General features: G+C 37.1%; 1 protein-coding gene across 1 annotated transcript in view; it reads right to left on the reverse strand.

Moving 5' to 3' along the window:
* MICU1 (mitochondrial calcium uptake 1) overlaps positions 1 to 25,568 on the reverse strand; it is a 223,853-nt gene that overhangs the window by 170,340 nt on the left and 27,945 nt on the right. Inside the window, exons 2-4 of the mRNA XM_024739749.1 lie at positions 18,591 to 18,752; positions 14,668 to 14,842; positions 2,072 to 2,234 (exon numbers count right to left, since the gene is read on the reverse strand). Coding sequence (XP_024595517.1) covers positions 2,072 to 2,234; positions 14,668 to 14,842; positions 18,591 to 18,751 — 499 coding nt within the window. The 5' untranslated portion in view covers position 18,752. The remainder of the gene's footprint in view (positions 1 to 2,071; positions 2,235 to 14,667; positions 14,843 to 18,590; positions 18,753 to 25,568) is intronic.

Here is a 25,568-nt window from a genome sequence, read left to right on the forward strand (position 1 = left end):
GCATATGTTGGTACACTTGATATTGTCCCACAAGTATCTTAGGCTCTATTTATTTTTATTCATTCTTCTTGCTCTGCTCCTCAGACTGGACATCAATTGACCTATCTCCAAGTTTCTGGTCCTTTTATCTTTCTGCTCAAATCTGTGTTGAACTCTTTCAGTAAATTTTTCATTTTATCTACTTTACTTTTCAGCTCAATAATTTCTACTCGATTCTTTTTGACAGTTTCTATTTCTTTATGGGTATTCTCTATTTATTAATACATAATACTCCCTATTTCCTACAGTTCTTTGTCTATGGTTTCCTTTAGCTCTATGAACATATTTAAGATAGTTGATGTAAAGTCTTTGTCTAGTAAGTGCAATGCCTGGGTTTCCTCAGGAATGGTTCCTGTCAATTTCTTTCTTTTTTTTTCCTATTAATGGGGCATACATTCCTGATTATTGTTGATACACCATGCAATTTTTTAAACTGAAAATTAGATATTTTGAATATTGCTATGTGGTAATTCTGGAAACCATATTCTCCCTTCTTCCCAGAGTTTGACATGGTAACCTGCTGAGGACCACAGTCATCACTTTGTTTAGCGATTTTTCCAAATTATTTTTGCAAAGATTATATTCCTCATTATGTGTCATCATTGAGGTTTCTGCTCTATTATCTAAGCAGCCATCAAGTGACCTCAGAGATTTCCTTAAATGTTGGAGGCAAAAAGAATGAAAAAACAAAACAAAACAGAACCCAGCTCTCCTAGTGTTTGTAGATTGGCTCTGAGCTAGGGCCTTCTTTTGATGTTTAGCTAGATTCTCCTACAACTCCACCTTAACTTTCACCTCCTTCTTGCATGAAGCACAACTATACAAGCCCACTCAAGTCTTTTCCAAGTATGTGTCTGGCCTGAGCATCACTCTGGATTCCCCAGGCAGTAGCCCTTCAAAGCTCTTATTCCCTGAAATGTCTTTATCCTCAGCCTCCTCCTTCAGAGGCTTTTCAGTCTGTCTGCTGCTGGTCCCATCTGCCCTCTCTTGGCCCAACGGCTACAGGTGGTATATGCCTTTAAATTTTTTCAGTAGATGACACCTGGAAAGGTACTTTAGCTTGAGGTGGGTGAAACAAAAGGCAAGCCTTTGTGCTGGTAGCTCAGGAAACTAACAGATGAGTCAAAATGCACAACCACTTTTTTTGGAGAAATAGTCTATATTGCCTCCCAGCGATCTCCCCATCACTAGTAAGCCAAACTAGGAATGGAGGCTGCCATCCTCATGGCTGCTGCTAAGCTGGGAAACAGGGCATGGTAGGCAGGTAAGCAAAAGGCCACAACACTTTCTTTCCAAAATTTAACAGCTTCTTTCTTCATTAAGCAGTACCCTGGTTGCTATAACTTTTTTATTAGATTCCAGTGATCCAAAAAAAGTTGATTCCATCCATTTTGGGCAGCATAATGATTGCTTCAGTGAAAGAATTGATTCTTGAAGCTCCCTACTCTGTCATTTTTTCCACCATGTCTCCCATATACATTTGTAAGTAATTACCTTTAACTTATAATATTAAGTCCTTTATTTTCTTTCCTCACAACTTGTTTGTTCGGCCATTTCCTCTAAATGAGACATCCTTTCCTCTATTCTTTGTTTGTCTAACTTTTATTCAAACTTAGATGTATTCTCTAGAACCATTCTCTAAACTTCCAGACTGAGTTAAGTGTCCCTTCTTTATACTGCCATAGCACCTGTTCTTTAACAAATCACCACATTCCTGAAATTACCTGTTACTGTCTCTGTCTATCCCACCAAAGAGTAACTTGACAGCAGTCACATATGTAATCCACTGCCTTCAGGAACAGTCTAATTACAAGCAATGACTCTCAGCCAGAGGTGTATAATCTCCTTAGCGCTTTAGATTATACCCTCCTCTTTTCTACTCCTAAAGCCTAGCATAATGCCTAATATTCAGTAGCTACACAGTGAATATAATTATTACATGGACTTATACAGTTTAGGCAATACATAGAGAAACAAAGAAGCATATCAAGAAATAAATATCACAATCTTATTTTTCACTTCAGCAACTTACGTTCTGGTTGTTTTTCATTGGGTGTTATGGATCGCACAAAATCTTGTGGTGTCATAAACACTTCAGATTCACCATGCTCACTGATTACTTTCAAGGTAGCAAAATATCGGAAGATTTTGTCTGGTGTGGAATATGCGCGAATCCTATTCTCATATTCCATCACCTAAAATTGGAAATTCAGAGAGTGTTACTGTATTAAGCATCTCATTTTCATGTATATTCTCTTATTTGGGGGGCAATTTTATATCATTTTTTTCTCTAACTGGATTTTTTATATTAGAAATTACTTGCGTCTCAAAAACTTGTGATATACGATTCATACTCCAGTTGAGGTAATGCTTGTATAAGTTTTCTTCAGAATTTTGAACATTTTCTAATTTCTTAAATTATTGAAAGCTAGCAAAATTGAAAAATGTCATAAAAGAATTCAAAAGGTCTCAGTAAAAGAGTATAATACCATATATATGGGAGCCTATCATTTTTTAAACACCTACCAAGTTTTTAAAAAGGGACTGATTTTACAGTTTTTACTTCCATGCAATTTCTTGAATTCAAAAACAAAACAGACGTGGGACTTCACAGGTCTGAATAGCTAACAGTCCTTCAAACAGAAAGTACACAACACAATAGCACAAAAAAATAAAATTACATATCATGGAAACTCAATTATTAACAGGTCTGAAGCAATAAGACTTTTACTTTTGATTAAAAAATTAGACTTCCAGGGACTTCCCTGGTGACGCAATGGATAAGACTGCGATCCCAATGCAGGGGGCACAGGTTCGATCCCTGGTCAGGGAACTAGATCCGACATGCATGCGCAACTAAGAGTTCCCGTGCCACAACTAAGGAGTCCGTGTGCCACAATTAAGGAGCGGGCAAGCTGCAACTAAGGAGCCCACCTGCTGCAACTAAGGAGCCAGTGAGCTGCAACTAAGGAGGCTGCCTGCCACAACTAAGACGCAGCGTGACCAAATAATTAATTAATTTTAAAATGTAGACTTCCAGAGAACATTTAAATATAGCATATTTAGAAAAGAGTAGACTTGGGAAGAACACAAGCAAATATTTGAATAGGAACAAAATTATATATGGCATACATTTAATTAAAAGATTATAATGTTAATATAAAAGCCTGTTTCCTTATCCAGCACCCAAGCCCCCATTCTGTACACGAAACATACAAAATACTGTATCTTCTGCATAATATTCTTCTACAGCCTACACAGTACTTTGGTGAAAAGATGTCTCTCATACCTGAATTTTATATGTTGAGTTAACCAACATTAAATAGTATCTTATAAATAACTGGTTAGAAAATGTGTCAAGGCAATACGATCTAAAAATCCAGTGGGAAAAAAAAAATCCAGTGAATTCAATGTCTATAAAGCAATTCACTATATTTAAAAAAACATTATTAATGTTTTAATTTAACTTATTAACGCAGCTATTAGTGTAACTGTCATTTCTGGCTAGATGGTCACTTTGAGGTCATTGATGGCAGTTGCTTAAAAATGGTCTCAATTCCACTACGAGATATGCTTTCAACCACTAAGAAAGGAATGCTAATTTGTAACTATACATGACAGGAACCTTTCTAATGCTAATTTGCATTAAAGTCTGAATACTTATTTCAGAAAATTTTTCAATAGATTTGGCATGTGGCAAATACACTAAGCAGTCCCATGGCACAGCAGTCGCCAACCTTTTTGGCACAAGGGACCGCTTTTGTGGAAGACACAAAAAGCTTGGGGGAGGGGATGGTTCAGGCGGTAATGAGAGCAATGGGGGGGGGATGGTTCAGATGGTAATGCAAACAGCAAGGAGTGGCAGATGAAGCTTCACTCACTCACCTGCTGCTCACCTCTTGCTGTGAGGCCCAGTTCCTAACAGGCCACCGACTAGTACCAGTCCATGGCCCTTGGGTTGGGGATCCCTCCCTCAGCAGCCTTTCCCTTAGCAGCCTTAAGACTTAGCTACGAGTCTTAAATCAAAGGCATTTTATATTTAACTACAGCTATCTGCTGGATCATACCAGCTATAGAACAAAATATAATCAGTTTACAATATTTAGGGTATGGGCTACAGCTACTGCCAAAGATGGCTTTGTAAACTAAAATGTCAATCATATATAAGATAAAGACAGAAAAATAACAACTTAAAAGTCAATGATTTACAGACTGAAAATCAGATCCTTGATTGTTACCAAAAAAATATGCTGCTGAATATTATTAATTAGTTTTAGTTTGAAATAATAGGTTGAGGAGATAGACCTTCTCCATTCCTGCACTGGTAGAGTTTAGTATAGACATACTGTATAGTATATTCTTGCTTTTTTTCACTTAGCAATGTATCTTAAAGACCATATCACATAATTTGATATGGAGCTGCCTCCTTTTAAGTAGTCATGTTAAAGGAACACTAACAACTATTATATAAAGGGTTTAAAATATAGCATCCAAGATAACAAAGGCTTGGAAGCTAAGATATATAGAAAACTGTTGAAGAATTTTGGAACGTTTAACCTGGTGAAAAGATTTACTAAGGAAATTATAATAGTTACATTCAATCATCTACTTAAAACATTCTTGAGTTTCATGATGTTAAGACAGCTGTCTTCACTCAAACAGCCAGACTTACTTGTATCAAAATTCAGCATTATATTTCCTATATGAAAGGCACAAGTGTAACCAAATAGAAGCTGCAACCAACTACTCTGCGAAATGGCAGGGTGGATAGGCTGGGTGGATAGGCCAGGTGGCTGGCACTTCCCAGATCCATGCCTTCAGCCAGCCAGCCAAAACCCCCTCCCCACATCCCCACCCTGTGCCTAGTGACCCTACCCTAATGCCACGCAACCCAGCTGGGCTCACAGTATCTGCCCTGGGCATTTTACTGCGTCCAAGACCCTTGCTCCTACCCACAGCTGTAGCTCCAGAGACAAGGGTCCTGATCTACCCCCACTCTGAGTCTGCTTGGATGGAGCCTCTCCCAACCCCCATTTTTCATCAGTTTCCCCTGATGGCTTAGGGGGCTCATGTGAAGGGAAGTCAGCATCGAGATGCAGCCTCTGTTTCTGGAGCCTCTTGTAAAGCTCAGAAGATCCTGGAAAGGGCCCAGACCAACTTGGATAAAAGAACCCCCAATCCATCCCCAAAATTTGTGCCTGGGAGAAATAGGTCCCTCTCAGCTCTACAGTTCACAGTCCTGACAACTACAACCCCTGGAAAAAAAGTAAAGAACCAACGTCAAGATGAAAGCAGCCAACATGTGGCTTCCAAGGTCAATTCTACTCAGGGCCATTCCAACCTGCAAGAAAGGGAGAAAGGGCATTGAAAAACCTTGTGGGAGATATTGTGTGCCAGGTCTAGAAGTGGCTAACATCACTTCTATTCAGTGGAAAACTAGCAAACTAGTAATATCCATTAAAAAAGGTAAAGTAAAAAAACAGGGCTCAGGGTCACCTTTAGAAATCTGAAATGGCATGATGTTAACTGACCTAGGGTACACCATGAGCAAAATTTTGTAACCAAAACATGTTATGTTAGAAGAATGCAATGGAAAGAGCAAGGGTTTTAGAGTTACACAGACTTATATTTGATTCCTTCTATTATAAGTAACCAGCTATACTACTTTAGACAAGTTACTCAGTTGCTTCAAGCATTAAGTATATATGTAAGTATGTATGCATACGTGTATATGTGTGTATATACACACATATATGTACAAACATACACACATTTACATGTGTGCGTATGTATGTACATATACTATGCCTGGAAGACAGAAAATGCTCAATAAATGTTACTTTCCTTCTGTTTTTCATTTGTTCTGCTATGTGTGTAATAAGTAAACTTACTTGGGTTTCCTAATCACCTAAGTTCCTAAGGATTTTGTTTGGTATATAGAGCATATTTTATGTCTTTTATTATTCATGTTCACCTATCAATCAATTTAAAAGTATTTACAATTGTACTGAACCAAATAATTTGGCTTCTTAATATGAAGATGCCATTCCAAATCCAAAATAGAGACATCAGAAGCTCCTGAACTCCCCATCTCCCATGGATGCACCAAATGTACAGCTATACATGGAGTATTTCCCTCTGAAAGAAATCCAGAAACTAGCTGAACAATGCCTATACATTGGGTTAACGAGAAAGTACCGACATCAAAACTGGTAGGAAAGACTGAGACACACTCTTGTCATAAATCCCACCTCTAGCACAGTGCCATACAAATGGGAGAGAACTCTCAACCTCCAGCTTCTCCCTGAGCAGTAAAGGGTTGGATGCCACATCTAGCACCCCAACTTGTAAGACTCCCACTTGAAGGATGGGCCCCCAAAACAACTACTATGAAAGCCAATGGGACTTGCATCCATGAGACCCACAAGACTACAGAAAACAAAGAAACAGTTTTTAACAGGCTCTGGAGAACTCAGAGTATCTGTTGTCCCAGGGATCAGTGCAGAGGAAGAAGGCAAAAAACACCTACCTCCCAGTCTTCCCTTGAAAAAGGTCTATTTGCATTATTAAAAGCTGCTGCCGGAAGGTCAGGCTTCTAATTTAGCACACATCTAAGGGCTGGCTGACATCCTCCATGGGGACTGGGGAAGAGAGTGGATGCCTCATCCAACTTCTCCATATAGCCTACTCCAAGTTGCTAGGATCTCCCTGGAAGGAGCTTATACACACGTCTGCACCTCAGCATTATTAGCTGTCATCTGAGGTATAATTCCCTGAATCACCTGGCTCTGCAAGTCAACAGGGCTTGCATTCCTGAGTCCCACAGGACTGTAGCAAAAAAAGAAGCAGATTGTAATGGGTGCAGGAGCACAACCCTATGGCTATACACTTGGGCCAAGCTCAGGGAAAGCAGACAAAAACCCCCATCTCCCAGTTTCTCCCTGGAAATGGCTTAACTAGTTAGTTTCCCAGATGTTTCCTGAAAAGCCAGCTTCCAATCAACATGCATCTAAGTGCTGACTGTGATCCTTTGCTTTGGGACACTGACAAGTCTTGGCACACTCTCAACTACAGGGAGGCACCAAAAACAAAGAAGGCAACTTGGACAATCAAAAAGGTTTTAGAGACAATCAAGAGCTTGGGCCAGGCTAATTGGCAAGGTTCATCTCCTACATGAGACCATTCTGCCAAGACAGGGAGAGATGGCTGTTTCAGCTAAGGACTAGAAACCAACACAGAAAGTCTAGGAAAATAAGGAAACAGACAAATATGTTCCCCAAAAATAACAAGTTAAAACTCCAGAAACAGACCTTAATGAAACAAAGGTAAGTGATTTCCATGATCTAGAGTTCAAAATAACACTTATAAAAGGATGCTCACCAAGGTCAGAAGAACAATGCATGAACAAAAAATGAATTAAAACACAGAGACAGGGACTTCTCTGGTGGTGCAGTGGTTAAGAATCTGCCTGCCAATGCAGGGGACACAGGTTCGATCCTCGGTCCGTGCAGATCCCACATACCACAGAGCAACTAAGCCCATGCACCACAACTACAGAGCCTGCGCTCTAGAGACTGCAAGCCACAACTACTGAGCACGTGTGCCACAACTATTGAAGCCTATGCGCCTAGAGCCCATGCTCCACAACAAGAGAAGCCATCACAGTGAGAAGCCCGCGCACCACAACGAAGAGTAGCTCCCACTCACCACAACTAGAGAAAGCCCACATGCAGCAACAAAGACCCAATGCAGCCAAAAATAATAAATGAATAAATAAATAAATTTATTAAAAAATAAACAAAAAAACCCCACAGAGATAGAAATGTACCAAACAGAAATCACAGAACTAAAGAATGCAATAAATTAACTGAATAATTCAATAGAAGGGTTCAACAGCAGACTAGATCACATAGAAGAAAGAATAAGTAAACTCAAAAACAAACAGTGGAACTCATACAGAGGAGCCAAAAGAATAGAGAATGAAAGAGAATAAAGATATCTTAAGGGACATATGGAATACCATCAAGTGAACCAAAATACACATTAAAGGGGTTGTAGAAGTAGAAAGAACAAGAAAAAGGGGGCAGAGTGGGAGAGGGTTGGATTGGGAATTGGGGATTAGCAGATGCAAACTGGTATATACAGAATGGATAAACCACAAGGTCCTACTATATAGCACAGGGAACTATATTCAATATCCTGTGATAAACCATAATGGAAAAGAATTTGAAAAAGAATATATATATATATGTATAAATGAGTCACTTTGCTATACAGCAGTAATTAACATAACATTGTAATTCAACTATACTTCAATAAAAAAATGAATTAAAAATAAAAATTACAAAAAAAGAAAAAGGGGGCAGAAAACTTATTCAATGAAATAATGATGAAAAGTCCCTAATCTGGGGAAAGAAACAGACATCCAGATCCAGGAAGCCTACAGAGTTCTAAACAAGATGAATCCAAAAAAACACACACTGTCAAAGTTAAAGGCAAGGAGAGAATCATAAAAGCAAGAGAAAAGCAACTTGTTATATTCAAAGGAACCTCTCATAATACTATCAGCAAATTTTTTCAGCAGAAACTTTGCAGCCAGAAGGGAAGGGGATGATATATTCAAAGTGCTGAAAGAAGAAAACAGACAACCATGAAAACTCTACCTGGCAAAGTTGTGATTCAGCATTGAAAAAGAAATAAAGACTTTTCCAGATAAGCAAAAGTGGAGGGAGCTGCATCAGCACTAGACCAATCTTACAAGAAATGTTAAAGAGCTAATTAATTCCTCAAGCAGAAACAAAAATGTAATAATTATTAACAGGAAAACATGTCAAGATATAAAACTCACTGGTAAAGGTAAATATATTCAGAATGCTCTAATTTTTAATAGTAGTGGGTAAATCACTTCTAACTCTAATATGAAAGGTAAAAGGAAAAGGTATTAAAATAATTACAATAATTTTAAAATGGACATACAATATAAAAAATATAAATTGTGATATGAAAAACATAAAATATGGGGGGAGTATATAAATATAGAGTTTTTGTATATGTTGGATGTTATCAGCTTAAAATACACTGTTATAAATATAAGGTGTTTTATGTAAACCCCATGGTACACACAAAGCAAAAGCCTATACTGGAAACACAAAAGACGAAAAGAAATCTAAGCATATCATTGCAAAAAATCATCAAATCACCAAGGAAGAGAATAACAGAGGAATAAAAGGACAGAGGAATTACAAAACACCAAGAAAACAAATAACAAAATAGCAATCATAAGTGCATATTCATCAACAATTACCTTAAATGTAAATGGACTAAACTCTAAAATCAAAGACACATAGTGGCTAAATGAATAAAAAAAAAAATCCAACTATATGCTGCCTACAAGAGACTCACTTCAGCTTTAAGGACACACCCAGACTGGAGGGAAATAATGGAAAAAGATATTCCATGAAAACACAGCCAACAGAAATCAGGGGTAGCTAAATTTATATCAGGAAAAATAAACTTTAAGCCAAAGACTGTAACAAGAGACAAAAAAGAGAATAATATAATTATACAAGATAAATTCATAAGGATAAAACATTTGTAAACAGTTTTATACCCAACATGAGAGATCCTAAATTTAATAAAGCAAATATTAATAGAACTAAAGGGAGGAAAAGACAGCAATATAATAATAGAAGAGAACTTTGATACCCCATTTTGAACAACTGATCATCTGAATATAAAATAAATGAGGAAACATTGGACTTGAACTACATATTAGACCAGATGAACTCAAAGACATTTACAGAAAATTCCATTCAAAAGCAGCAGAATACACATTATTCTCAAGTACACATGGGACCCTCTCCAGCAAGGATCACATGTTAGGTCACAAAACAAGGCTTTATAAATTTAAGACTGAAATCATATCAAGTATCTTTTTTGACCATAATGGTATGCAACTAAAGTTCAACTACAAAAGAAGAAAACTAGAAAATTCAAAAATATGTGCAGATTAAACAACACATTCCTGAAAAACCAATGGGTCGAGGAAGAAATGAAAACAGAAATCAAAAAGTATCTTAAGAGGAATGAAAGTGGAAACACAAAATATCAAAACATGGGATGCAGCAAAAGCAGTTCTAAAAGGAAATTCATAGCAATAAATGCCTACATTAAGAAAGAAGATTCTTGGATTGGAAGAATCAATATTGTCAAAATGCCTATACTACCCAAGGCAATGTACAGATTCAATGCAATCCCTATCAAATTACCAATGGCATTTTTCACAGAACTAGTACAAAAATTTTTTACATTTATATGGAGACACAAGAGACCTGTGTCTGTGTGGAGACACAAAAGACGGAGCTGGAGGAATCAGGCTCCCTGACTTCAGGCTATACTACAAAGCTACAGTACTCAAAACAGTGTGGTACTGGCACAAAAACAGAACTATAGATCAATGGAACAGGATAGAAAACCCAGAAATAAACCCACGCACCTATGGTCAATTAATCTATGACAAAGGAGACAAGAATACACAATGGAGAAAAAACAGTCTCTTCAATAAGTGGTGCTGGGAAAACTGGACAGCTACATGTAAAAGAATGAAATTAGAACATTCTCTAACACCATACATGAAAATAAACTTAAAATGGATTAAAGAGCTAAATGTAACACTGGACACTATAAAACTCTTAGAGGAAAACATAGGCAGAACACTCTTTGACATAAATTGCAGCAATATCTTTTTTGATCCACCTCCTAGAGTAATAAAAATAAAAACAAAAATAAACAAATGGGACCTAGTTAAACTTAAAAGCTTCTGCACAACAAACGAAACCATAAACAGAACAAAAAGAAAACCCACAGAATGGAAGAAAATATTTGCAAACAAAGTGACCAATCAGAGATTAATCTGCAAAATATAAAAAGAGTTCATTCAGCTCTGTCAAGAAAACAAACAGGGAATTCCCTGGTGGTCCAGTGGTCATGACTCCACACTTTCACTGCCAAGGGCACAGGTTCAATCCCTGATCGGGGAACTAAGATCCTGCAAGCCACATGGCATGGGGAAAAAAAAAAATCGAAAAATGGGTGAAAGATCTAAATATATATTTCTCCAAAGAAGACATACACATGGCCAAAAAGCACATGAAAAGATGCTCAACGTCACTAATTATCAGAGAACCGCAAATCAAAACTACAATGAGGACCTCATACCAGTCAGAATGGCCATCATCAAACAGTCCACAAACAATAAATGCTGGAGAGGGTGTGGAGAATAGGGAACCCTACTATGCTGTTGGTGGGAATATAGATTAGTACAGCCACTATGGAGAACAGTATGGAAGTTCCTTATAAAACTAAAAATAGAGCTACCATATGATCCAGTAATCCCACTCCTGGGCATATATCTGGAGAAAACCATGGTTTGAAAGAATACATGCACCCCAATGTTCACTGCAGCACTGTTTACAATAGCCAAGACATGAAAGCAACCTAAATGTCCATCGACAGATGAATGGATAAAAAAGATGTGGCACATATACACAAGGGAATATTACTCAGCCATGAAAAAGAATGAAATAATGCCACTGGCAGCAACATGGATGGATGTGGAGATTATCATACTAAATGAAGTAAGTCAGACAGAGAAAGACAAATATCATTGATATCGTTTATATGTGGAATCTAAAAAAAAATGACACAAATGAACTTATTTACAAAACAGATTCATAAACTTAGAGAACAAACTTACGGTTACCAGCAGGGAAGGGTTGGGGGGAGGGAGACACTGGGAGTTTGGAATTGACATGTACACACTGCTATATTTAAAATAGATAACCAACAGGGACCTACTGTATAGCACAGGGAACTCTTCTCAATATTCTGTACTAACCTAAATGGGTAAAGAATTCAAAAAAGCTTAGATACTTGTATATGTATAACTGAATCACTTTGCTGTACACCTGAAAGTAACACAACATTGTTAATCAACTATACTCCAATATAAAATAAAAATTTTTTAAAAAGATAAGAGATAACAAGTGTTGGTGAGGGTATGGAGAAAAGGGAACACTTTTGCACTGTTGGTGGGAACATAAATTGATTCAGTCACTATGGAAAACAGTACAGAGGTTCCTCAAGAAATTAAAAATAGAACTACCAGGCTTCCCTGGTGGGGCAGTTGTTGAGAATCCACCTGCCAATGCAGGAGACACGGGTTCGAGCCCTGGTCCAAGAAGATTCCACATTCTGCGGAGCAACTAAGCCCATGTGCCACAACTACTGAGCCTGTGCTCTAGAGCCCGTGCTCTAGAGCCCGTGAGCCACAAGTACTGAAGCCCGCACACCTAGAGCCCGTGCTCTGCAACAAGAGAAGCCACCGTAATGAGAAGCCCACGCACTGCAATGAAGACCCAACACAGCCAAAAATAAATAAAATAAATAAATTTATAAATTAAAAAAAAAAAAGAACCATATGACCCAATAATCCAGCTTCTGGGTATATATCCAAAGGAAAGGAAATCAGCATCTCAAAGAGATATCTGTACTCCATGTTCATTGCAGCACTGTTCACAATTGCCAAGGTACGGTAACAACCTATGTGTCCATCATGCAATCTCAAGGGACTCCAAAGACCCAAAATAATTTTGAAAAAGAAGAACAAATTTGGAGGACTCCAACTTCTTGATTTCAAAACTTATTACAGTCATAAGAAGAATGTGGTACTGGCACAAAGACAATCATACAGAGCAGATAAATAGAAAAGAAAGCCCAGAAATAAACCCTCAGACACATCATCAAATTATTTTTACAAGGGTGCCACAACCGTTCAGTGGAGAAAGGACAGCCTTTTCAACAAATGATGTTGGGAAAATTGGATATCCACATGCAAAAGAATGAAGTTGGGGGCTTCCCTAGTTGTCCAGTGGTTAAGACTCAGCGCTTCCACCGCAGGCGCGTGGGTTCAATCCCTGGTCAGGGAAATTCTGCGTGCCACAAGGTGCGGCCAAAAAAAAAATTTTTTTTCTTAATTAAACAAAATTCGTAAAAATGGGATATGGCTTCCCTGGTGGCTCAGTGGTTAACAATCTGCCTGCCAATGCAGGGGACATAGGTTCGAGCCCTGGTCTGCTAAGATCCCACATACCGTGGAGCAACTAAGCCCATCTGCCAAAACCCGTGAGCCTATGCTCTAGGGCCCACGAGCCACGACTACTCAGCCCACGTGCCACGACTACTGAAGCCTGCACGCCTAGAGCCCATGCTCTGCAACAAGAGAAGCCACCCCAGTGAGAAGCCCGCGCACCGCAATGAAGAGTAGCCCCCACTTGCCACAACTAGAGAAAGCCTGCGCACAGCAATGAAGATCCAACGCAGCCAAAAATAAATAAATAAAAATTAAAAAAAAAAAAATGCATAGAAAAAGAGTACATTTTTAAATAGGTTCTTGGGGAGACAAAATGACACATGGAATGGTTACCCATTCACTGAGACTTTAGTGAAAGAAATAAGAACTATTTCAGATATAGATTAGAAAGGTTTTATAACTACTAATTAAGTAAATTACACTGATCGCTTTCATTTTTTCTGTGAAGCATAAGATATAGTCATCTGCTAAGCAGAAAGTGGGAGCAGAAAATGGAAGATTCAAAAATAAACATTTACTTGGGTCATTTATGCCCAACATTGTAAAATGTAAAGTTTGACTATAAGTGAAGCTGATTGCGCAAGATAAATTTGAACTTTCCTCAAATTCACTCAGGGCAAAAGATTAAATAAATGTATCATTTTGGAAAAAATGGCATGATAGATAATTAAGTTGTGATACATAACTTTTGTTCAAATTCAGTTTAATCAGAAGTGGATTTGGGAAATGAGAAGACATATTTAACAGCTTCATCCAAATAAACAGAAGATCCAAATTTCTCTTGCTTGCAGTTATACAGCACCCCCAACACACACAAAGTAACTCAAATTATCTTGTTGCACTGATTAGCTATATTTTAGCAAGTAAAGGTAATTCCCTGAATTTCAATGCAAAATGTCTAAGAAATTCAACCTTTTGACTTTTCATCACTGGTCTTCTGAATTCAAATGCCCAATATCATAGGCATTATTACAGAGGAGCTAAACTTTTCTCAGGTAAAACTGTATAACAGCATATTGTGTTTAAGATATAAAATGCTGAAATTATGTTGAGTTTATGCTGTCCTCAAAATTAGTTGATTTTTTTGGAAATATTTGTATATTTCCAAAGAGATTTTATTCTGCCTTCACAATCTGGCATCATGACAAATCAGTATATCACAGACTCAACTTCACATATATGAAAACATTCAGAACCAGAAAGATCTAAAAAGCAATAATCACCTTAGGTGGTTGAATTGAAAGAACAAAGAAAATACATGTTAATCCTGATTACCAATCCTAGGTCCTTTTCACTATCCCAATTAACTTCACATTCAAAGAGTACATTTGCCTTAGAACATGATGGAAAATAGCAAAGAGGTGAATAACTTCAAAGTGAATATAAGCCATCTGAAATATATGATAAAAGACTCAACAGCATTATTCTAAAATAGAATTAACTATAGTTCTAATAATTTATAAGACTGTGTTCCATACTTTTCTGTCTCTGAATCCAGAACGTTTCTTCTTTTTCTCTTCTGGATACGGCTCAAGACAAATATCTGAAGCCTTTTTTTCGTGGTTACAATCTTCCCCTTCATCTTTACTCTTCCCTTTATCACCAAGTTCACTCTTTAGGTTGTTTACAGATGGTGGAGATTGTGCAAGGGCCCTGGATATTAAAAAAAAAATCTATCAATCAAGAAGGTCCATCATATTAAACAAATAAAGATTTTCAGATAAAGCTAAGCAGGAGCAACAGCAATGAAATTCGTGAAAAGTTCGACATGAACAGGTTCCTCAAAAAATTAAAAGTAGAACTAACATATGATCCAGCAATCCCACTTCCGGTTATATATCCAAAAGAACTGAAAACAGGGTCATTCAGAAATTTTTGCACACTCATGTTAATAGCAGCATTATTCACAATAGCTAGAACGTGGAAGCAACCCAAATGTATATTGATAGATAAATGGATAAAGGGAATATGGTATATCTGTATAACAGAATAATATTCAGCCTTAAATATAAAGGATATGACACCAAAAGCACAGGCAACAAATCAAGAACAGGCAGGATTACATGACACTAAAAACCTTCAGCAGAGCAATAATCAACAAAATGAAAAGACCATCTACACAATGGAAGAAAATATTTGCAAGCCATATTTAATAAAGGGTTAATATTTAAAATTTATAAAAGGAACTCTTACAACACAATAGCAACAAAATAAATAACCTGATTAAAGGTGCTCAACATCAATAATCATCAGGGAAATGCAAATCAAAACCACCATGAGATATCACCTCACACCTGGTAGGATGGCTTTGCTCAAAAACAAACAAACAAATAACAAAACAAAAACCCAAAGGATAACAAGTGTAGGCAAGCATGTGGAGAAAAGGGATGCCTGGTACACTGTAGGTGGGAAAGTAAATTGATACAGCCACTATGGAAAACAGTATGGAGGATACTCAAAAAACTAGCAATAGAATATGTTAGTTTTCTAACTAGAATATGATTAAGCAATCCCACTTCTGGTTACACATCACAAGGAACTGAAATCAGGATCTCAAAGAGATATATACACTCTCATGTTCAGTGCAGTATTATTCACAGTAGCCAAGATATGGGAGAAACCTAAATTTCTATCAATCAACACAGAATTTGCAAATGAAGCGACTGACATGGGATTAATCTCCAAAACATAAAAACAAACAACCCGGGACTTCCTGGAGGTCCAGTGGTTAAGACTCTGTGCTTCCATCACAGGGGGCAGGCACGGGTTCGATCCCTGGTCAGGGAACTGAGATCCCACATGCCACGTGGTGGGGAGAAAAAAAAAAAGTATCTCTTTAAAAAAAAAACAAAACGGCTCAAGCAAAAAATGGGCAGAAGATCTAAAGAGACATTTCTCCAAAGAAGACATCCAGATGGGCAACAGGCACATGAAAAGATGTTCAACATCACTAATTATTACAGAAATGCATATCAAAACTACAATGAGGTATCACCTCACACCTGTCAGAATGGCCATCATCAAAAACCCTACAAAAAATAAATACTGGAGAAGGTGTGGAGGAAAGGGAACCCTCCTACACTGTTGGTGGGAATGTAAATTGGTACAGTCACTATGGAGAACAGTATGGAAGTTCCTTAACTAAAAATAGAGCTACCATATGATCCAGCAATCCCACTCCTGGGCATATATCTGGAGAAAACCATAATTCGAAAGGATACATGCACCCCAGAGTTCACTGCAGCACTGTTTACAATAGCCAAGACATGGAAGCAACCTAAATGTCCATCGACAGAGGAATGGATAAAGAAGATGTGGTACATATATACAATGAAACATTACTCAGCCATGAAAAAGAATGAAATAATGCCATTTGCAGCAACAAGGATGGACCTACGGATTGTCATACTGAGTGAAGTAAGTCAAAGACAAATATCATATGATATCGCTTATATGTGGAATCTAAAAAAAAAGGGTACAAATGAACCTATTTACAAAACAGAAATTGAGTCACAGATGTAGAAAACAAACTTATGGTTACCAAGGGGGAAAGTGGGGAAAGGCATAAATTGGGAGACTGGGACTGACATATACACACTACTACATATAAGATAGATAACTAATAAGAACCTACTATATAAAGCTGAAGTATAGTTGATGTACAGTAAGTTACAGGTATACAATACAGTGATTCACAATTTTTAAAGATTATACTGCAGGATGGTGAATTTTATGTTACACATATTTTTTACCACAACAACAAAAAAAAATGCACTGAAAGAAGAAATGTGAGCCCAAAAGAATCACAAACAGGTATTTAGATAAAAACTTGCACTTGAAAGAAAATTCTACATGAAGACAAATCATCTGATGGGCTTCCCATGTTCATTCTATTATGAACAGCAAGAAAAAAACTGAATGTTCAGTAAAGGCTCCTTGGGCTAACTAGAGATTGAAACTGATAATCTATTCTATAAAGATTTTCCCTACTTACTCAGCCAAGGTAATGACTCTATTCCTTCAAACTCCTACACTATTTAGTGACTGAACCTTAACATGTAATTTAGGCTGGTTTTACAAGACCTTCACTGTGCTTACCACCCTCTGGTTTAGTGAAAAGGACTAAAGGCATTACTAAGACTCTATTGGCAAAATTTGTAGAGGCCCTCCAAATACCTTGACCAAAGCATTGTCACTGGTCCTTCTAAATCTCAGATCCACCCCTTTTGGAACTCATAAACTCTCACCCTTTGAAACAGTCATAGGATGCCCAATGCACTTGTCTCCTTCTTCTGACCCACAACTGATAAAAGAAGAGACACTCCAATATTCCAAAGACCTAATTGCTTCTATTAAAAATAATCATGCTTTGGTAAAGCAATCTTTTCACAGTGCACTGTTCGGAGATGAAAACCTTAAGCATCACACCTTGCACCTGGAGATTCTGTCTATTGGAAAAGACACCTCCAGAAGAACTCTCTTCAAGCTTGCTGGAGAGGCCTCTATCGGGTACTGCTAACCAACCTTTGTGCTGCCAAACTCCAAGGAAGAGACTATTAGATTCTCGTCAGAAACCTAAAGAAAGCGCCAAACCCTGACTGGACCTGCACATCATCTGGTGACCTGAAACCAAAGATTTCCTGAAAGTGAAGGAGACAACTTCTGATGAGACAGCTATCCCAAGATATCTGAACAAGGCCTGTTGGAAATGTGTTGCCGAAAGCTTTAATGATGACAATGTTTCAGATGATTCCCAGTGTCTATGATCTTGGTAACAGTGAACTTCAGATAAAACGTGCAGGAGAGTTCTCCCTCTTACACCTCCTTGTTACTCAAATGTGACCTCAACAGTTTTCCAATCTATGCTCTTCCTCTCCAACATGAGACATTAGACCCAGGAAAGTTCCTCCCTGGCACTGAAATATGAAAACTCACTGATAGTAGAAAACCTGATTCTTCATCAGCAATGCTTTCAGAGAAAGATCTTGGTCAAAAGGGGGAAATGTAAAAAATTAATAAACAGAAGCCTCAATTACAGTCAGGGGGAGCTCTCACACTCTGTGATGATAGCAGAGCCCAACAGGAAGAAGAAAGACACCTCTTCTTTCCTGACAAGGACTCAGCCAATAAAAAGCCACGGACTCTTTGTTTATTATGCCCCTCCCAACTTCTTTTTCACCCTATAAAAGACAGACAGACCTTGAAGCAGAATATTTCCTATTTGTTGCTTTGACATGATAGCCTAATTCCCTGAAACATCTTATTTCATAGACAAATATTATCAATGCCAAATGATTTAGCAAAGAAATTTCGATACAAAGTCAAGCCAGAAATCAATCCCTGAGAGACAACTGGAAGAATAAAAGTACATGCAGGAACAGGATGCTCAGATAACACTCACCTCTTCCACAAGAGACCAGTACTTGCAGTTACTGCAGATGCTCCAAGAAAAGCCACCATCATCAGCCGTCGCCTGATCTGGGTGGGCTGTGATGCTCCATGGTACCATCGACAGCCCACTGCCAGCTCTGCCAATGCAGAAAGAGAGTTAAGACGAAACATCCTGTGGACAAAAAGTAGAAATGTTATTCCTAGCTGGTGGCAGTGACAGTGATGATGATGATAATAACAGTATTAACATCACCAACAAATACTAAGTACTTAATGGCAGACAGTATTCTAAACACTTGGCAATACTATGCATTATCCCATTTAATCCTCAGAACAATCTGATGAGAAATGTACTACTACTTATAAACCTTACATATCAGTCAAGGTATAATTAGAAGAAACCACATGGTAATTTGAACAGGGAAAATTTAATATAAAGCATTATTAATTACAACAGGCAATTAAGTACTAAGGGGTAAAGAGACATTAGATACAGGGAGCAGTCACTACTTAAAGGGCTGTTGCAGAGCAACAAAAAATGGAATAAATCTGTAAACAGGCTACTCCCAACAGGATTGAGATCTGGAAACTCTGGTGAGGATACAGCCATGGATGTCAGAGAAATTTACTAAAGTGCTACACCAAAAGAACTCACTGTAAAGCCATCTACAGGTGACTGAAGGAGAAACAGACATTTCTTCTTGATTACATGACTTTTTGTAGTGGCAGTTCATTCAAATCACACAAAGTATCCATACTTCTCCCCTTTGATTTTCTCAAAGCATAGTTTATTTCTTCCTGATTTAAATTACCTTGCACTTTGTATGTATATTCACATATTCACGTATTTGTTCATACATAACTTTGCCTCCCCCCAACCCCTAACATACACAATTGGTTCTGAGGCCAAAATTATTCTTTTCCTCTTTGAAAACACACAGTCTAACACAGAGCCTGTTACATTACAGCTGCTTAAAATATTTAACTATTTTACTTTAACATGAAAAATGTCAAGCTGCAAATTATACAGGTACTGGCTCTGAACATTTAAGTACATTTCTCAACCCCAATACACTAAGAAAACTATGTCTTTCATTGTTTGGGTTCAGGTCAAGTTAGACTATTTAGCTGTCTCCTAACATCACCGAGGTGGTTACTGATTCTTCTCTGGGACCTATACCTATAATCTCTTAAGTAAACCTTTCTCTTAGCCTCCTTCATTCAACCTAGGTCCAATGCCAAAGTTGGAGCTAAATCTTGCCCTTAAAGATAAAGTGGGAAATAATTAATTTTTTCTCCTATATGCTATGACCTAAGCTTCAGCACCACAATTCTTACATCCCTTCCAATCCTAGAAATCACCTCATTTTATTGCACATACTCTAGCAAATTCCAGCACCAAGGAGATTGTCTTTTATGTTTTCTTACATCCATCAACTTCTGATTCATTTTTAAATTAACATTTTCTAAACCCACAAGTGCATTCATACATAGCATTGCTTTCATCTGTAACAAAGACAAGCACAACTAAAACATTCATATCTGGAGAAAACATTATTCAACATTGACAACATAAAGAAAAGAGCATTTGAAAGTTCTCAATGTGAAAGACAAATAACATAACCAGTTCAAAAGCTGGACTAGGCAAGGGGTATAAGGCTGGAAGATAAGTTTACAACATCTGATCAGATATGAATATATAAATGATCAAATAGGAAAGCCATGATCACTTGAGAAGATCCTTTGAATGCTGGACTGAGAATTCTGATCACATATACAACAAACAGGGAGCCACTGAAGTCCTTAAAAGGAAAATAACATGATGCAAACATTTTTAAAAGAATTCCAATCTATCTAATAGCAGTGAATAGAATAAACTACAAAGAACCATAGGCAGAGAGAGCTAACAGGGAAGTAATGAGTACAGTCAGAGGCAGCTAATAACCAAAAGTATTGTGATGAGCACCTAGATCAGGATGGTTAAGTATAGAAACCAAAAATAAAATAAAATAAAATTTTCCAAAAAGAAACAAAACTATCAGATATCAGTGTTTGACATACATCAATATCTAACTGCATTGGAACTCCCTGGTGGTCCAGTGGTTAGGACTCTGCACTCTCACTGCTGAGCGCCCGGGTTCAATCCCTGGTTGAGGAACTGAGATCCCGCAAGTCGTGTGGTGTGGCAAAAAAAAAAATCTAACTGCATAGGAGATGAGGAAGACAAAAAGGGAAAAGAAATTAAAATAATGACAACACTAAGGAATATGGTAGAAAGTGAAATGGAATAGGAATCCAATGACCCAAGATCTAGTCTCAATTCTACTACTAAACAGTTATGCACAAAGGAAGTTCATCTCTCCTCCTCAGAGAAGAGTATACCCATTGATGAGAGAACTGCCTACAGGAGCTTTAGGGTTTCTTTTATTTCTTTAATGTTCTCATACCTCTGGTGAAAAAAGGTATGGCAAAATTTAATCTATTTCAATTCAGGGGGAGGGACTAAGACCATATGATATATTCAAGATTTATTAGCTTTGGGAATCCATATCTGTATGCTATGGCTCCAGAGAATTTTAAACTTTGGAGGTTCTGAGTTATACCAACATTCCACTTACATCTGATGTTGTAATTCAAATGTTACTGTCTACATCTCATTTCACCACTGGTTTTAATCTCATTCCCCAAAGTACACATCAATATATATCTAGTCATCTTCTCTAGTGTAATTTCCAATAGATGCCAAGTAAACAGAGGAAAAAAATTATCCCACTGAGAACAGGCTCTATTATAATTTAATTCTCAGCTTTGTACTGAAGAAATAGTGTAACTAGTCGAATGTGTTAATTTTTGATGAGAGACCGTTTAAACAGATTTAAGGAGATCAGCTTTCCAACTGAGTCTGGAAAACTGAATAGGCCAACTGGCAGCAGTTATGCAGTAATGAAGATTAACATGCATGCACATTTATGACATGGATTAAATTAAATCAAAACCAGTGCATTTTTCTCTTTCCTAACAGTCCCTATCCTTCTCCCCAAAAGAGGCGTGCCTCTAAAAAATAGCTTTGATTGCAACTGAAAAAAGATGAAGACTTATTTCTAATCAAGAAATGTCAAGAGAAGCAAGTAAAAGATAATCTTGTTACCAAAGAAAAGCATTATCTATCCAACAAGAAAGAGAACAAGTTGTTTTTTTTAAAAAAACAAAAAACCTGTAACAGTATATCACTGCTGTGTTTCTATATCTATTATTTTTAAACTATCATGCTTAATGTATTGCTTTTGGTAACTTTCAAAGGGCCACAGAACCAGAAAATCACTTAATTCAACATCGTTATTTTACAGGTGAAGCAACTAAGATCTAAATAAGTTATGTAGTTTACTTATAGATAATTAGTACAAAAACCTACAATAGATCCCAAAATTCTTGATTCCCAAATAAATAACGTAAGGGGGGGAAACCTCTTCAAAACTGTTCCCAGAAAAATAAATATAACAGCCACACTTCAAAAGGAGATCAAGTGTCCAATTACAGAAAGATACACAATGTTATAATGACAGAATACAATGTAATATAAATATTAAAAATGATAACCATTAAAAAGTATTAAAATATTATTTCACAAAATAACAGAAAGTTGGGCTAAAGATATAAAAAGACAGTTGAAAAACAGAAGTAAACATGGCTCTATAATCTATGAAAAGATACTTAATATCACACATAATAAGACAATGCAAATTAAAACTTATATTGACAAACTGTTTTTCACTCATTAAGCTGGCAAAATCCAAAAGTTTTAAAACATACTAGTTGGCAATGCTGTAGAAATGGCACTGCTGAGGAATGTGTAAATTGGTACAACCTACAGAGGGCAATTTAGTAATATCCATCAAAATCACCTATATAAACTGCATATATTGACCTAGCAATTCCACTTCTGATATAATACGCTATTGGTATACTTGCACAGCTTTGAAACTACACACACAAACATTCATTGCAACATGGTTTGTAACAAACAGCAAAAGACTAAAAACCACCCCAGTGATCACCAAGAGAGAACTGGTTACACTACGATAAATATCAATATATACAAGGCAATATCACATAGCAATAAAAAGAAAATGAAAAAACTATGTATAGATTTGGAAAGATTTTCAAGACATACTGTTATCTTAATAAAGCAAGGTGTGGGACAACATATATAGCATGATACCTTTCGTGTAAAAAGAGGGGAAACAAGAATGCGTATTTGTATGTTCTTATTAATTAATTCTGGAAGGACACACAAAACAGTAATAGCAATAGTGCCGGTGGGGGTGGGAGGTGGGTGAGATATGAGACAGGGAGATTTTTTTTTTAACATCTTTATTGGACTATAATTGCTTTACAATGGTGTGTTAGCTTCTGCTTTATAACAAAGTGAATCAGTTATATATATACATATATCCCCATATCTCCTCCCTTTTGAGTCTCCCTCCCACCCTCCCTATCCCGCCCCTCTAGGTGGTCACAAAGCACGGAGCTGATCTCCCTGTGCTATGCGGCTGCTTCCCACTAGCTATCTATTTTACATTTGGTAGTATATACAAGCCCATGCCACTCTCCCACTTCATCCCAGCTTACCCTTCCCTCTCTCCATGTCCTCAAGTCCATTCTCTACATCTGCATCTTTATTCCTGTCCTGCCCCTAGGTTCTTCATAACCACTTTTTTTTTTAAGATTCCATATATATGTGTTAGCATACAGTATTCTTTTTTCTCTTTCTGACTTACTTCATTCTGTATGACAGTCTCTAGATTCATCCACGTCTCTACAAATGACCCAATTTCATTCCTTTTTATGGCTGAGTAATATTCCATTGTATATATGTAAAAAAAATGTATCATCTTTAATTTCTTTCATCAGTGTCTTATAGCTTTCTGCATATAGGTGTTTTGTCTCCTTAGGTAGGTTTATTCTTAGGTATTTTATTCTTTTTGTTGCAATGGTAATGGGAGTGTTTCCTTAATTTCCATTTCAGATTTTTCATCATTAGTGTATAGGAATACAAGAGATTTCTGTGCACTAATTTTATATCCTGCTACTTTACCAAATTCATTGATTAGCTCTAGTAGTTTTCTGGTAGCGTCTTTAGGATTCTCTATGTATAGTATCATGTCATGTGTAAACAGTGACAGTTTTACTTCTTTTCTGATTTGTATTGTTTATTTCTTTTTCTTCTCTGATTGCTATGGCTAAAACTTCCAAAACTACGTTGAATAATAGTGGTGAGAGCGTGCAACCTTGTCTTTTTTCTGATCTTAGCGGAAATCGTTTCAGTTTTTCACCATTGAGGATGATGTTGGCTGTGTGTTTGTCATATATGGCATTCATTATATTGAGGTAAGTTCCCCCTATGCCTACTTTCTGGAGGGTTTTTACCATAAATGGGTGTTGAATATTGTCAAAAGCTTTTTCAAGATAGATTTTTATGAAATACTATTTCAGTTTTAAAACTATGCTTATGTATTTTTCCAGACAACAGACAGTATTTCATGCAAGCATCTTGAGTGAAGTTTAAAGACAGAATACAAGGTAATATGTGTATGCCAATTAAAATAATGTAAAATATGTGTACCTTTTTAATTTATAAAAAAATTTAGATGATGCAAATAAAATTTAAAGATTACTCCGGGGGTAGTTTTACTCAAACTTTTTCATTTAAAGAAAAATAAAGGCAGACCCAGGTTGATGTTTCATCCTCCTCAGCCAAGAACTAACTTGCCAGCCCTATTAGTGGGCTCAGGCCCAATAATGTCTCAGAAATCAACCCATATCATGGTAAATTTCCCTAGTAAGATAAGCCTTACTTAAATCAAATTCATATCCTGATACTCTGATTACTGGCACATCCTGATTCAACTTACCAAACTATTAGAATTCCAGACCTTATCCTGAGCCTGACTTATCTCCTTGCACTTTCTATGTTATTATGCCTCTGGTATTTATGATCTCTGGCAACTGCACATTCATAGAACAACTGCTTGGCTCTTCCACTCCTGACACTGGCCTACATAAACCTCTTTTGTACTATTTCTGACTGTTACCCAGCACTATTGTTAAAAGCAACATCTGTTAATACTGAGGCCAAAATAAATTTCTAAGATCTACCTAAATTTGGCTATCAACAAAACTCAGACCTCAGTTAACTAAAACTTCAAGGTTTCAAAGTGTTTAGTCTACATGAACTAAGATTCTGAGAAAACAAGGACTGAGTGTCCTTTATATCTGTATTTCTAGACTCTGATACAGCACCTGTCACAGCTAGTATACATAGCTGATCGGTCAGTGCACTCCATGAACCTGGAAAATTTTTGCTCTCTGAGAACCACATTATAAAATCAGCACTATCTGGAGTGCCCACAAGAATTCCCTCTAGTCATTCCAGTGGCAGCTGGATACTAACCATAGATTTGGATTCAGTAGGCCATCAGAGCCTCAGCCATTAAGTATCTTAATTATACACTTAACTCTCTTTTATTCTATTTCCATGCTCACTAAGTAATTTGTACTTCCTATTTACATTGCCTTCAAAGAGAGAACATGTTGATCAGAAGATGGGAGTTTCTAGTTCTTATGGTAAATTAATAAATTGGCAATCTGCAATCTGGTTTATAATTTTAATCTCCCATATTACACAGTCTAAAGAAGCTTCTCTGAATCCAACCAATTCCAAGGCACTGATACGATCCAGTTTAAGGACTTCCAAGGTTCAAAGCCAAGGTCTTGGACTATGGTGACATCTTGTCCCTCTGCCTCGCCATTTCATTCAAACTTACACCCCAGTGAGAATTTCTCAAAAGCTTTGTATGGCCAGAGTCATTGAATCTAGGGATCCACACTCACTCTTCCTTCTGCCCGGGGTGTAATCAAGTTAGGGGAAGAGAATAAATGAAGAGTCTAAATAAAGGAAAATCATGGGAATATTGTTTGGCTGGACATG

This window comes from Neophocaena asiaeorientalis, unplaced genomic scaffold (assembly GCF_003031525.2).
Source record: "Neophocaena asiaeorientalis asiaeorientalis breed wild unplaced genomic scaffold, Neophocaena_asiaeorientalis_V1.1 scaffold501, whole genome shotgun sequence".
Lineage (NCBI taxonomy): Eukaryota > Metazoa > Chordata > Mammalia > Artiodactyla > Phocoenidae > Neophocaena > Neophocaena asiaeorientalis.